This window comes from Lolium perenne, chromosome 7 (genome assembly GCF_019359855.2).
Source record: "Lolium perenne isolate Kyuss_39 chromosome 7, Kyuss_2.0, whole genome shotgun sequence".
In the NCBI taxonomy this organism is placed as follows: domain Eukaryota; kingdom Viridiplantae; phylum Streptophyta; class Magnoliopsida; order Poales; family Poaceae; genus Lolium; species Lolium perenne.
This window is the reverse complement of record NC_067250.2, coordinates 223,958,172-223,970,883: the sequence shown is the minus strand read 5'-3', so window position 1 is coordinate 223,970,883 and position 12,712 is coordinate 223,958,172. Positions and strand designations below refer to the sequence as shown.

Here is a 12,712-nt window from a genome sequence, read left to right as displayed (position 1 = left end):
CTAGTGGCGGATCAACCCACCTTATAAGGTGGTCTAACTTCTTCCTAACTTTCCATGTGGGACTAAACTTCCCACCTCTTGACACTCACTAGTGAGCTGCCAACAACTTGGGCTCAAACTCACATGCGATGTCACTATATGGGCTTTGAGATTTATAGGGAAATCTGAAATATAATATGGACCACTATATGTGGGCTTAATATTTCAACAATCTCCCACCAGATCTTAAATACCCATTTAGAGATTTACCAAAACTCGGTGCTTGTTTATATACCAGTGTTTTAGCAGTGACTGTTAAGTTCAACTTTTGCCTAGAACTTTAAGCTACATCCATTCAAACTTGAACAATGGACTAAGTTTAGAATTGCAAATTTTGCGTGAACAAGTTTCACTCAAAGTCATAACCAGTACATGACTGCCAGTAGCCTACCCCGCGAGTGAAGCATATGCGTCATACTTCGTGGTCTCTTTGTGAGTTTACTAGAGATCGCACAAATATCATTGGTTGCAACGTTTAACAATCGGACTCATATAGGTGTGTTCTTTCAAGAATGCTCTGTAGGACAACATCTTTACTAAAATATCCAATATAAACATATTAAGGCTTGTTGCCAACCTGTCTTACAGAAATTGAGAGTTATGCATATTCTCATAGAGAGGGTTACATAATACTCTCCTCAATTAAACCACTAGTTTGTTCTTCCCAGGTCCTAATTCACGGGATTTCCGATCACAAAGGTTGGGTTACTACTATGGTGTAACATCAATGGGTCTCAAACCCATATCCATCGATGCACTTTCTATCACATTACGTGATAGTCCCTTTCTAAAGGGATCTGTCAGGTTTTTGTCTGTTTGAATATAAGTAACAATTATTACTCCGGAGTTTCACAATTTCCTGACAGACTTCAAACGTCTCTTTATGTGTCTTGATGAATTCGTGTAATCCTTAGAATTGTTCACTTTGACGATTACAGTTTGATTGTCACAATTCAAAAGGATTGTCGGAACAGGTTTTTCAACCCACATGTAAGTCCATCAAGAGCTCACAGAGCCATTCTGATGCAACAGTGGATGTGTCTAAAGCAGTAAGTTCTGCTTCCATAGTTGACCTCGTCAATATGGTTTGTTTGCGAGATCTTCATGACACTGCGCCACCTCCAAAGGTAAATACATACCTACTAGTGACGTAGAGATCAGCTACATCAGAGATCCAATTCGAATCATTATATCCTTCAAGCACAGTTGGGTGCCCTGAATAGTGAATCTCATAACTCGTTGTACCACATAGGTAGCTCATGACCCTATCAAGTGCATGCCAATGATAAGTACCCGGGTTTGACATGAACCTATTCAACTTGCTAACAGCAAAAGAGATGTCACGTCTAATCGTGCTCGCTAAGTACATGAGTGAGGCAATGATCTGAGAATATCTCAACTAATCTATGGCAATCCTCCGGTTCTTGCGTAGTGTCACACTGGGATCATAAGGTGTTGCATAAGACTTTCTATCAACATAGCCGAACCGACTCAAGATATTCTCACCATAATGGGACTGCGTTAGAGTAATCCCAGTCTCGTTCTTCATCAGCTTGATGTTCAGAATCACATCAGCTTCTTCTAGATCTTTCATATCAAAGCTATTTGATAAGAAAGACTTGACTTTGTTTATTACTTTCATATTTGTACCAAAGATCAGAATATCCACATACAAACATAGTATAACCCCTTCCCCCCACCTTGGTGATAGTACACGCACTTGTCAGCCTCATTAACAGCAAAGCCTACAGAGGTTAAAGTTTTGTCAAACTTCTCATGCCATTGCTTACGTGATTTTTTCAGGCCATATAAAGATTTCAATAACTTGCACATCTTTCTTTCTTCACCTTTCACTACAAACCCATCAGGTTGATCCATATAGATTTCCTCTTCCAACTCTCCATTAAGAAAAACTGTCTTTACGTCCATTTGATGAACGATAAGACCATAGGAGGCAGCTATATATAGTAGTACTCAAATGGTGAAAATTCTAGCGACAGGTGAATAGGTGTCGAAGTAATCTTCGCCTTCTCTTTGTATGTAGTCTTTCGCTACAAGGCACGCCTTGTACTTCTCAATAGTACCATCAGGCCTTAGCTTCTTCTTGAACATCCATTTATAACCCAAAGGCTTGCATCCATGGGGTCGTTCTGATAGATCTCAAGTTCCATTAGAAAGAATCGAGTCAACCAAGTCATTATGGATAGCTTCTTTCCAGACATCTGCATCTGGAGATGCATATGCCTTTGCAATGGACGTGGGAGTATCATCCACAAGGTACACAATGAAATCATCACCAAAGGATTTTGCCAATCCTCTGTCTCTTGCTCCGTATTGTCATCCTTCTCAGTAACATTCTCATTTGATTGTTCAAAATACTCATTAGATGTACTAGATTCAGAAATTATCTCAGTAGAAATTCGATCTAGCAACGCTATGCATATATTTCATAGGAAACATATTCCCAAAAAATGTTGCATCATGAGATTCCATAATAGCATCAACATGCATATCAGGTACCTCAGATTGAACTACTAAAAATCTATAGCCTACGCTCCATGGAGTATAACCTAGAAAAATACAATCCACTATCTTTGATCCGAGTTTATGCTTCATAGTAACTGGAATATTGACTTTCGCCAAACATCCCCATGTGCGGAAATACGAAAGTGATGGTTTTTCTCCCAACCCAAATCCTCGTAAGGGGTTTTCTCTTTATTCTTGTTGGGAACTCTATTCAGCACATGGGCAAGAACAACACTAAGATGCCCAAGTCCTTCACTCTCAAATTCCAACAAAGCTACAAAAACTATTGAGGGAATAAGGTACGAAGAACAAAAGGTAGGAGGAACACCAAATTTCTCCAAAATCTAAATCTAGCAAGCTCCCTTCACAAAGAGAAGGATTCGATGGTGAAGTAGTGGGGCTAGACCTCCTCACTCCTTTTTCCCTCAAAATTGCAAGAAATATTGGAGGAATCAAGAGGAGGAAGAAGCTTTTTAAGGTCAACAATGGAGGAGAGATAATGTAGGAAGAAGAGTTATGTGGAAAGAGGTGGAAGAAAGGTATAAATAGGGACCCAAAAAATATGACTATTGAGGCAGAAAAATGAGTAGATTCTTGCCCAACTGGTACTACCTCTCTTTCAACCGGTACTACCTCTCGTGAAGAAATAGCACAAAAAAAGACACAAAAGTAGGCAAAATCGCGACCCTAACCGGTACTACCGGATTTTGGGCCGGTACTACCGATTGCATTAAAACATCGCAGACCAGAGGAAGAGGTGAGAGCAAAGGGCCCGACCTAGGCTTGGAAGATGGGGACTGGGCCGTCCTGGGCTGCATTGGGTTGGGGCAAGCGGGAGCGTGAGGCAGCAGGGAGCGAGGCTCGAGGGCACGCACAGCAAGCAGGTCGAGCGGCCCAAGTGAAGCGCGCAAGGCGCAACGAGGTGGTGGCGAGCGACAGCGAGATGGACTGGAGCCGAGGATCAAGCGGGGAGCGAGCGCTGGGCGCGCGGCAGCCTAGTGTGGGAGCGGGCTGCCAGGAGACGGGCCGGTCGAAGGTAGAAGATGGTAGGTCGGCCGGTATTACCGGGCCCGGTACCAGCCAGGTATCGATCTGGGCCCGATACTACTGGCCAGGCTACCGGCCTGGTACCTGGTGGGTTACTGGGAGAAAATGGGCGTGTGAGGTAGTGCGCCGGTACCGTGTGCGGTTGTACCAGCCGGCCCCAAACCAATTTCCTCTTTTCTTTTAACAAAAAATTACACAAAAAGCAAATACGAGAATCGCGATATCTCAAGTTTGGAAACTCGGAATGGAACGAAACCAATTTTGTTGTAAAAGAGGATGACAAGAGTTACCCCCACACGAGGTGAAAAATGAAAAAAAAAGTGGGGGTGATTTTATATGAATTTTAGAGGTGCAACCTCTCAATACGAGTAACCGAGAAAATCACCCAACTCGAAAACGCAACAAGTGATACATGCAAAATCCATTTTCGATGATCTAGAGCCTGTCATGAGAATGAGCACAAGCTCTAAACATCACATGGATAAGAACCAACAACAACCAAGAAACACGATGCAGAGAATGCAAGGGGTTTGAGCTCTCTCCGAACGATACGACCAAGTGACACATTCGAGAGCCCTCTTGATAGAGCGGCCAACTATCCTACACACCTGGTCTCCCACTACAGCAAGATACCGGGAAGAGAGAAAGTCTATCAAGAACAAACCTTGAACTTGCGCATCCACTCGAACTAGCAAGTTCCGTCTTCATCCATCTTCAATAATGCACGCTTACGTCTTCATCCAACTTCTTCAACACACACGCCATCGTCTTCATCCATATTGTGTATGTCTTGAAGATGCACATGATATCTCACTCCGTATTTTTCTTCAAGACATACTTGTCACTTGATCTTCTTCATCTTCTTCTTCTTGCAATCTTGAAACCAACTTATGGTACAAGCATTGCCTATGGACAAAACTTAGAAGAGATCGTAGGGGATTCCCCTACGGTAGAGCTGTCAGAAAAAAAACCTATAAGAGAAACTCAATTCAACCATTAGTCCATAGGAATTGTTACTAATTACCAAAACCACGCACGGGGGCTCCATGTTCTTTCGGATGTTTTTTACATGCTTGAAATGTTTTATTAAATTTTACTTTAGTTCTTATTTATGTAAATATATCTATTTTAGATCCACATATTTTTTTTTTACTTTCTTGCATATCTCACAATAAAAAATGATTAAACAAATTTTTATAGATACATAGTTCACACCTATATGTACTTGATAGAAACTCAGACCAAAAGATGCTTTCAATCATTTTAAATACTCACTCAATTTCAAATCAACGACAATAAATATGGAACGGAGGGAGTATATCATATTTTTTAAACTGTGAAGTGTTACCCCCCCATCCATATAACTCACTCCGGGCATAAAACCAAATCCCGAATCCCAAAATTCCCAATCCCGAACACGTATATTTCGAACCCGAAAAACCCGAGCATTTATTTGAGAAGGTGTTTGGAATTCCCGAATTTAGTTCAGGAATTTCGGGCATGTATTCTTGCCACCCGAATATCCCAAATATCCCGGGTCCATCAACCATTAGAATTTATAAATCCCACACACGGAGATGTCTTCAGCCTAGCCCAACCGGAGCGATCTGGAATAACCTAGACTACCCCCAGACCCACACGAGGCCACGAGCGCATATCTTGCTCAGTCGCCATCGCTCACCGTCTCCCCTAGACCCTCGCTCAGCCGCCATCGCTCGATAGACATCACCCACCGGCGCTCGCCCCAACCTCTGCCGCCGCTCACCAAACATCACCTGTCGCTGCTCTCCCCAACCTCACCTATCGCCGCTCGCCACTGCCCACTGTCGTCTGTCACCGCTCCGCCGCTCCCCAAATATTTTTTCCCCGAATTCACCGTCCCAAAATTTCGGGATTTCCCGAACGCCCAGAGTGACATATAACTATAAAACCTGCATGGTATTTTATGAGTATTATGAGTACATAATATATATGGTTTTATGTATAAAAAATGACACATCTATAAAATAGTTTAGATAAGAATCCATCGATATCCCTTCTGTGCCACAAGAGTACTAGTTGGTTTTTTAGCCAGAATTCCTTGAACACCTTACATTGGTTGATTGAAGTGGTTGATTGAAGGATATATTCGGGCAATTCAGGCAGCTATAATGCATGGTATGATGTCGTTGCTGCTAAAATATGCTTCCTAAAGTTTCGTCGATGCGGTAAAGATAAATGGGGAGAGAGGGGGCAAAGCTTTGTGTACATGAACAAAAAGTAAGCTTGTACCAGCTCCAAGTTAAAACAAGCATTCTTGTGTATTCCCTCACTCGTCTTGCCCAACTTATATACACGCTATTGGAACTTTTGTATGATGGTTCATGATATGGATATTTTTACCAATATTTTTTTTATAAAGTGAATATATTAATATCGAAGAATACCAACTACACCTAGCCTCTGCAACAACGCAATGCCCTAAACATTACGGATGCAGACATCCATAAAAGAGAAAAAGAAAACTAAGAAATAAAAGTCCCGCTACAACATCATAACTCTAATAGTAGTAATACAACCACCACCAAGCAACACCTGAAAATCAGACTCTTCAAAAGTGACGCCTCCAAGCAGGGAACAGTGCAACAGCACCGTCGTCGCCCGATTAAAGATCTTAGGTTTTCACCCTGAAGATAGTTTTCGCTCTCAAAACAATGCCTTCAACAAGGATACACTATCAGGCACAACCAGTTAAGGCCAGACCTTGGGTTTTCACCCTGAAAGGTAAGACTCCGAACTTCACATGTGTTGCCACCTCCACTTCCATAACACCAAGCAAGCCCCTCAACAGCGCAAAGACTTGAACATCCATTAGCCAGTCCTCTAATATGGCCTTCATGATATTCTCTTCTTCTGACTTCACCATGGATCAGTTGTCACTTGGTGTGAACACATAAAAGAGCTTCGCGCCGCTCCCTCCAGACCAAATGGTCGGAATAAAAGCATGGGTGCGCACGACCGAATACCACCGATCCAGTAAATTCCAGGCAATAAAAGCACTGTTACACTTGCCGCCGGCGCCTTCCGGAACTCAACACACCGGTCAGATCACGATTCTAGGCCTCCGGTAGGTCTTCCTCTTCACCCAAGAGAGGCCCTAGGACCGCCGCCTTTATTCAGGTCGGACCCCCACGCCGGCGACCATCCCGAGCTGGCCATAGCTGCCACCGGAGACACCAAGCAGATCGCGGTAATCCAGAGACACCGCACACGCCTGGGCACCACCGCAGCCGAACGCCAGCCCTCCACCGTCGGCCACCGATAGGCGAGGAGAAGGGGACCTAGAGTTTCCCCCTGCAGCCCGCCCTCACCCCTCCCTCCGCCGCCGGCAGGGCACACCACCACCTCCCAGCCGTCCTCAACATCCAATATGGTAAGAGAAAACTCTTACGTCATATATTTGCTATTGTCAGTGGTGTGTTTGCTATACTTGTGCAGTTCCTTATACAAGCATGATTTCTCACATCTAATTGGATTAGAATGATAAGTGTTGGTTGTAGAGCCAATCGAAGTAACAAAAAAAACAAAAGTGGTGTGATTTGCCAGATGTAGAATTATGTGTTTTTGAACTATCCAGAAATGTAAGCGATCTCACTCCATGCAACCCCGCTTGTACAACCTTTTTCTATAGGAATTATGGAGAATTTCAGCCCATATACCCATATACTTCCTCCGTTCACAAATAAGTGAATGTGCGGGTTTTCGAAGATAGATTATAAGTGGGGAGACAATTGTATTGGAAAGATGTAGTAAATTAATGTATCTCTCATTTTTTATTTTTTCACCTTCAATAATCAAGATAACATGTGCTGATTATTATTGGTTTTGATTTCCGTTCGATGAGTGAAGCAATTTTCGCTACTTTAAAGTGCATTAAAAACATATATGTACACTCTCTTTCGTAGATAAAGTTTAAAAACCCCGCTTGATGGTACGATTGAGATTTTTACAACCATTGGCGATACATTCGCATACTTTCAGTTTTATAGAAATGTCAAACGTTTTTTTTTTCTTTTTTGCATCACGAGGCCTCCTCCTAGAGTACTTCAAAATCTGTTCAAGGGTAATACCGTCCTTTCGCATGAGCTTCCCGAACCGGTCGCGCAAAAGGAGGAGGCGGGCCCCCTCTAGACCCCTGTCTGTCTTTTGTTCGCTTCCCACTCCGCGGATTCCCTGCGGTCCTGCCCACTTCTTCGTTTCTCTTCGCTACAGCCACTGCGCACGTGGGCCCGCCGCCTTCAGTCTTCCACTCTTCACACTCACTTTCTTTCCCCTTCCCCCAGGCGCCTCCCCCTCTCGCCCTCACTCCTCACTTCCCACTTCCCACTGCATCCACGGCGAGAGCGACTGACCGTCTGGCTTGCCAAGACAGAAGCGAGAGCGAGGGAGGGGGATGGGGGAGACGGGGAGGACCTCCTCCTTGCTGGTGCACATTCTGGTCATCGCCCTCTGCCTCACCGCCTTCGGCTTCGCCATCGCCGCCGAGCGCCGCCGCAGCACGGTACCACTGAGCTCCTCCCTATTTGCCTACACACGTCGTTTTATCCCTGCAGTGCCCTGCAAATGCCCGCCTCCCGAGCCGCGCGTCTCTGGATCGGACGGATTCCGAGAGGTCGGATGTAGATTCGTGGTATGAGAAGCGCTCATCTGCGATTTCGTTTACTTTAACCCAGGGTTCTGCCTGGGAGAGATTCTTGCTGTCTGTTCCTCGGTGTCGCATAAGTTAGGCTAGATCCTGTTGGGGTAGCTTCAGAGAACGTGGTGTCTTGTTTGCTGATGGAGCGTATAACGGGTGACCCCAGATTGGTACTAGTCATCGAACTAGCTGGCTTTTTTTCTCTACAAATCAAAATTCGTAATCTTGCAAGAGTTCAATTTGTTTCTTGCAAGAGCTAGCATTTGTTTAGCTAATGCGCGAGAGTTGAGATTCTGGTGGTTACTAATTCAAACACAAACGCAGAAAAATTTAAGCTATGCTTGCTGTTAGAGTGAGGGGCTAGCTGTTTGGGCGATTTCTGTGGATTGCTTTGGGAAATTTCTGTCTAAAGTTGTTTTATTGCTCCCTAGGAAAAACAGTGGAACCTTTTCAAAAAGTCTAAAAGTCAATGGAAATTTCCTGTGAGATGTGTAGTAGTGCGGAAGGAATCCTTGGGATTATTATATTTAGAGAAAAGGCATGAAAGGCCCAGCTTTCATACAAAGCACAGGCAGGAATCCTTGGAAAATCCCCATGGCATGAAAACTAAAGCTCAAACATCCCAAATAGGAAAACCTCTACTCATCTCATGCTTAGTATTTATCTGGATACAGTTTGGGACCATAGTGTAGGCACTAATCAATCTGCTCGTCTCATGCCGCTACAGTCAAGGGTGTGAACCTAGGTTCTTCTATATATTTCAGCTGAGGGTTTGTGAGGTCTAGTCCACCATATTCAAGGGCATCTACCTCAAGCAGATTTCTTCTGTAGCCCATGGGGAGGAGTGAACCCGCAGATCATGACGGACAAGGAATGGGGTGGACAGTGGACTTGAAAGGCAGATTAAACCTTTCGTGGCCTCATTTCTACAGTATTTAGTCAGCTTGTAACGTTATCAGTACTTGTTAACTTTGAAGAATTGTTCAATGTGGCGATACCGAACAATTGAAGCATTTAAGTTCTTTTTTAAAAAAATGCACTCGTACCTTGAGTTTTTTCTGTCAGATTTTATACACCTGCTGAATGCTGATCATTAACAACTCCCCACTTACATTCTCATAACAGGGTTCAATAATCACCGACCCAAACAATTCCACATATTGCTCTTATGACTCCGATATTTCTACTGGCTATGGTGTTGGTGCATTCCTGTTTCTCCTTTCTGGCCAGTCGCTTCTTATGGGAGTTACAAGGTGCATGTGCTTTGGTCAACCACTTGCACCCGGTGGAAGCAGAGCCTGGTCCATCATCTACTTTGCATCTTCATGGTAATTCCTATGCCCACAGAAAACTAAAGGTTTTCTCTTTCACTGCGCAAGCTATGTTGTCTTAAATGTGTAATGTGTATTACCTGCACAATGTCAGGATCACATTCATAATCGCCGAGTCCTGTCTGATCGCTGGAGCAACGAAGAACGCGTACCACACCAAGTACAGGCATATGATCTATGCAGGGAGCTGGACCTGCGACTCTCTGCGGAAAGGAGTGTTCATCTCGGGGGCAGTCTTCGTGGTGTTCACCATGATTCTGAATGTGTACTTCTACATGTACTACACCAAGTCGACGAGCCAAGCTGCCAAAAAGACCAGCAAGGCTGCCGCCAATGTTGGTATGGCTGGTTATGCATGAGGGCCAACTCCAGATAGTTTGGTGAAACTTATTTGTGGTACTGCCTATAACTTTGCAGTGCTGGATTTAGATAGATTCTGGTTCAACATGATTCCTGGAAATGTAGCGTACTATATATAAGCTGGTTGTGTGCTACAACTCTATGATCCGGTGTGTTTGCTCATGCCTAGTTACTTACCTGGGATACTAATATTTGATATCTACTGCTACTTATCCCTTGGGCTTGGAGCTGCTGAAACTGACAGTGTGGCCCTACTTTTGAGAGGGGAAAAATCATATACGACCCGAGCGGCCGAGCACATGCGACCTGGGTGGTAGACCACATCCGGCAGTTAGATATCCACTGGAAATGCAGGCGGCTGTGTGCAATATCATGTCACCTGTACCTGGTATTGCCCAAGCTTTCCAGGAATTTTTGCATCAGTGCTCGGTTCAGTTCAGTTAAGCTTTCAGATGGGATGTACTCATCGAGCAGCACTATTCCAGCGCTGTACTTATTTGTAGTACTCCGTATGCAAAATGTGGCTAGTGATACCATCTCAGTTTGTAAGGCACCGGGCACCAACTCTGATGCAACATCATAATTTCTGGGACAAAATTTGGCAGACAGTGTAAAGGTCCCTAAGTTCGGCGCTGGGAGACATACACTGTAGATTCAGTTCGATAATTGGATTTGTCTCTCTCCCAACTCACTTGCACGTCTGTCACATGCTGAAACTAGAATAATAGAACTCGATTCCTGGTCTCTTTTTACTATAGTTCTGAATAAACAATGATGTTCGGTTTAATTCTTTGGATTAACACTGTCGTACTTCTACTTCCGCATTGAGCATTCAGGTGTTGACATGTGTTTGGGGGACGAAGCCGTCACGACGATCCCGTTTCCATTTGCTTTATCAGGTCATGATCAACTCTCCTTGCTTAATTAATGAACAGGGTGAAATCTTTCTCTGCCGTGTTTCCTTTTAAAGAGCAGGCAGGCTCTGTGCAGCTAGGCCTGGAAAGGCTGGAAATAAAACTCGGAACTCGCGAGGTAAACGAGTAACTCGGGACTAGATTCGAACTCGACGTATAACGAGTCGAGTTTCAACTTTTGTCTTTAAACGAGTTCGAGTGAAATGAGCCAAGTTCATCTAGCTCACGAGTAGCTCGTTTAGTCAAAGAAGCTAATTCGGTTCAAGTAGCAAGTCAGATGTAGGCTTGGGCCTACTTGTGCTATGTGATAACTCAAGTACCCTTGTGGTATGTTTACTTGCCTTGCAATGTGTCCCATAATATGTTATTTGCCTTGTCTAATGGTCGTCAATATCATTCTTGTGATATGATTATTGATTGTTGTGGTTTATCGCCTGTATTATCATGGTACCATGTTTCCAATGATTGATGTGTATCATTTATGGCCTAAAGTAATCAAGGAAAAATACATCCTACATTATACATGTTTCTTTTGACATATTTTAACGAGCTACTCGTGAACTTTGCGGGTTGAGCCAAATTTCAAATCTGAGCTCGAATGTTAAATAAGCCGAGTCGAGCTAGCTCACTAGTTAAGTGACTTTTAGCGAGTCAAATTCCAGGCATGTGTGCAGCCACCGGGGACATTATGTGCCCTCGTGTAGCGCTATTTGTTGGATACCCAATCTGGAAGTTAAGATCCCCCGACGGTGATAATTCCCTCCTCAATGCCGGCGGATGCTCCCGCTAGATCTAGGTAAGCAATTTCTTCTTTCTCGGATCTGTGTCGCGTGAATTTTCTATTAACCGCCCGTGTTTCATTTGTGCATTTCGCGCGGTGCTTCAGCATCATTCGTGAACATGCTAGAGTCGAGCGTTGTAGATATCGAGAGTTCTCCATTGCTTGCCTTCGACGAAGAGTACGGACCTGAGGAGGGAGAGGAGATAGAAGAGGTAGATATCGAGAGTTCTCCATTGCTTGCCTTCGACGAAGAGTACGAGGCCGTTGCCACCAGAGTCAAAGTCGAAGCATTGAAACGCTCCGCAAATTACATGGAGAATGAGGACATTGCTATTCTCAACGCGTGGGAGAGTATTTCTCTAGATGTGATGACCGCCAATGATCAATCCGGGAATAAGTATTGCTAGCGAATTGAGAACAAGTTTCACCGGTTGAGGCCGAAGACAAGTGAAGGAGCAAGCCGCACGATGCGATCTCTTCAAGGACGGTACGAACAAGTGAAGAATAATCCTCCAACTGGTGCAACAGATGATGACTTTGCGAGTTACTGATGGGCATGGTTTTGTTTCCATCCAAATGATACTTGAATGTTAACTCTTTGTTTCTTTGTAATGTTTCTATGCAGGACCGTTGCACAACAAAGGTGCACAGATAATACCTTTTTCACACTACACCATTGTTAGAAAATTCTAGAGAATGGTAGAAAGTGGAAAATGGGAGACCAAGAGGCTCATCCTCCACACAATGGGGCTCCAGTTAATAGCTTTAGATGATGATAGTGATGATGCACCGGGGTGAGAGAGAAACAAAGGAAGGCTGGAAGAAGACAAGTGAAGCTAGAGGCGGAGCGGCGGGAGCGCGGGGAGGCGCAACAGGAGGCGGAGCGGCAGCGCCAGGAGGCGGAGCGGCGGCGCCATGAGGAGGAGAACCGGGTGGCGCTCGAGGAGGCGGAGCGGCTGGAGTTCCTGGAGGCGCGGCGGCGGCGGGAAGAGCTGACCCAACACCGGTGGGAGGTGCGCCGTTAGAGGGGGTAGGAGGA

The 12,712-nt window shown here is 44.5% G+C and overlaps 1 protein-coding gene across 1 annotated transcript; it reads left to right on the top strand.

The window, feature by feature from the left end:
• The first annotated feature begins 7,877 nt into the window (after positions 1–7,877).
• Positions 7,878–10,190, top strand: LOC127313712 (uncharacterized). Its single transcript, XM_051344186.2, has 3 exons — positions 7,878–8,152; positions 9,413–9,615; positions 9,713–10,190. Exons 1-3 carry the CDS (start codon positions 8,045–8,047, stop codon positions 9,975–9,977), a joined length of 576 nt encoding a protein of 191 aa, XP_051200146.1. The 5' UTR covers positions 7,878–8,044; the 3' UTR covers positions 9,978–10,190.
• The last annotated feature ends 2,522 nt before the right edge of the window (positions 10,191–12,712 follow it).

Coding starts and splice junctions, on each gene's coding strand:
- LOC127313712 (XM_051344186.2), top strand. CDS start 8,045: ATGGGGGAGACGGGGAGGACCTCCTCCTTGCTGGTGCACATTCTGGTC. Junction 8,153..9,412: donor CCGAGCGCCGCCGCAGCACG/GTACCACTGAGC, acceptor TTCTCATAACAG/GGTTCAATAATCACCGACCC. Junction 9,616..9,712: donor ATCTACTTTGCATCTTCATG/GTAATTCCTATG, acceptor GCACAATGTCAG/GATCACATTCATAATCGCCG.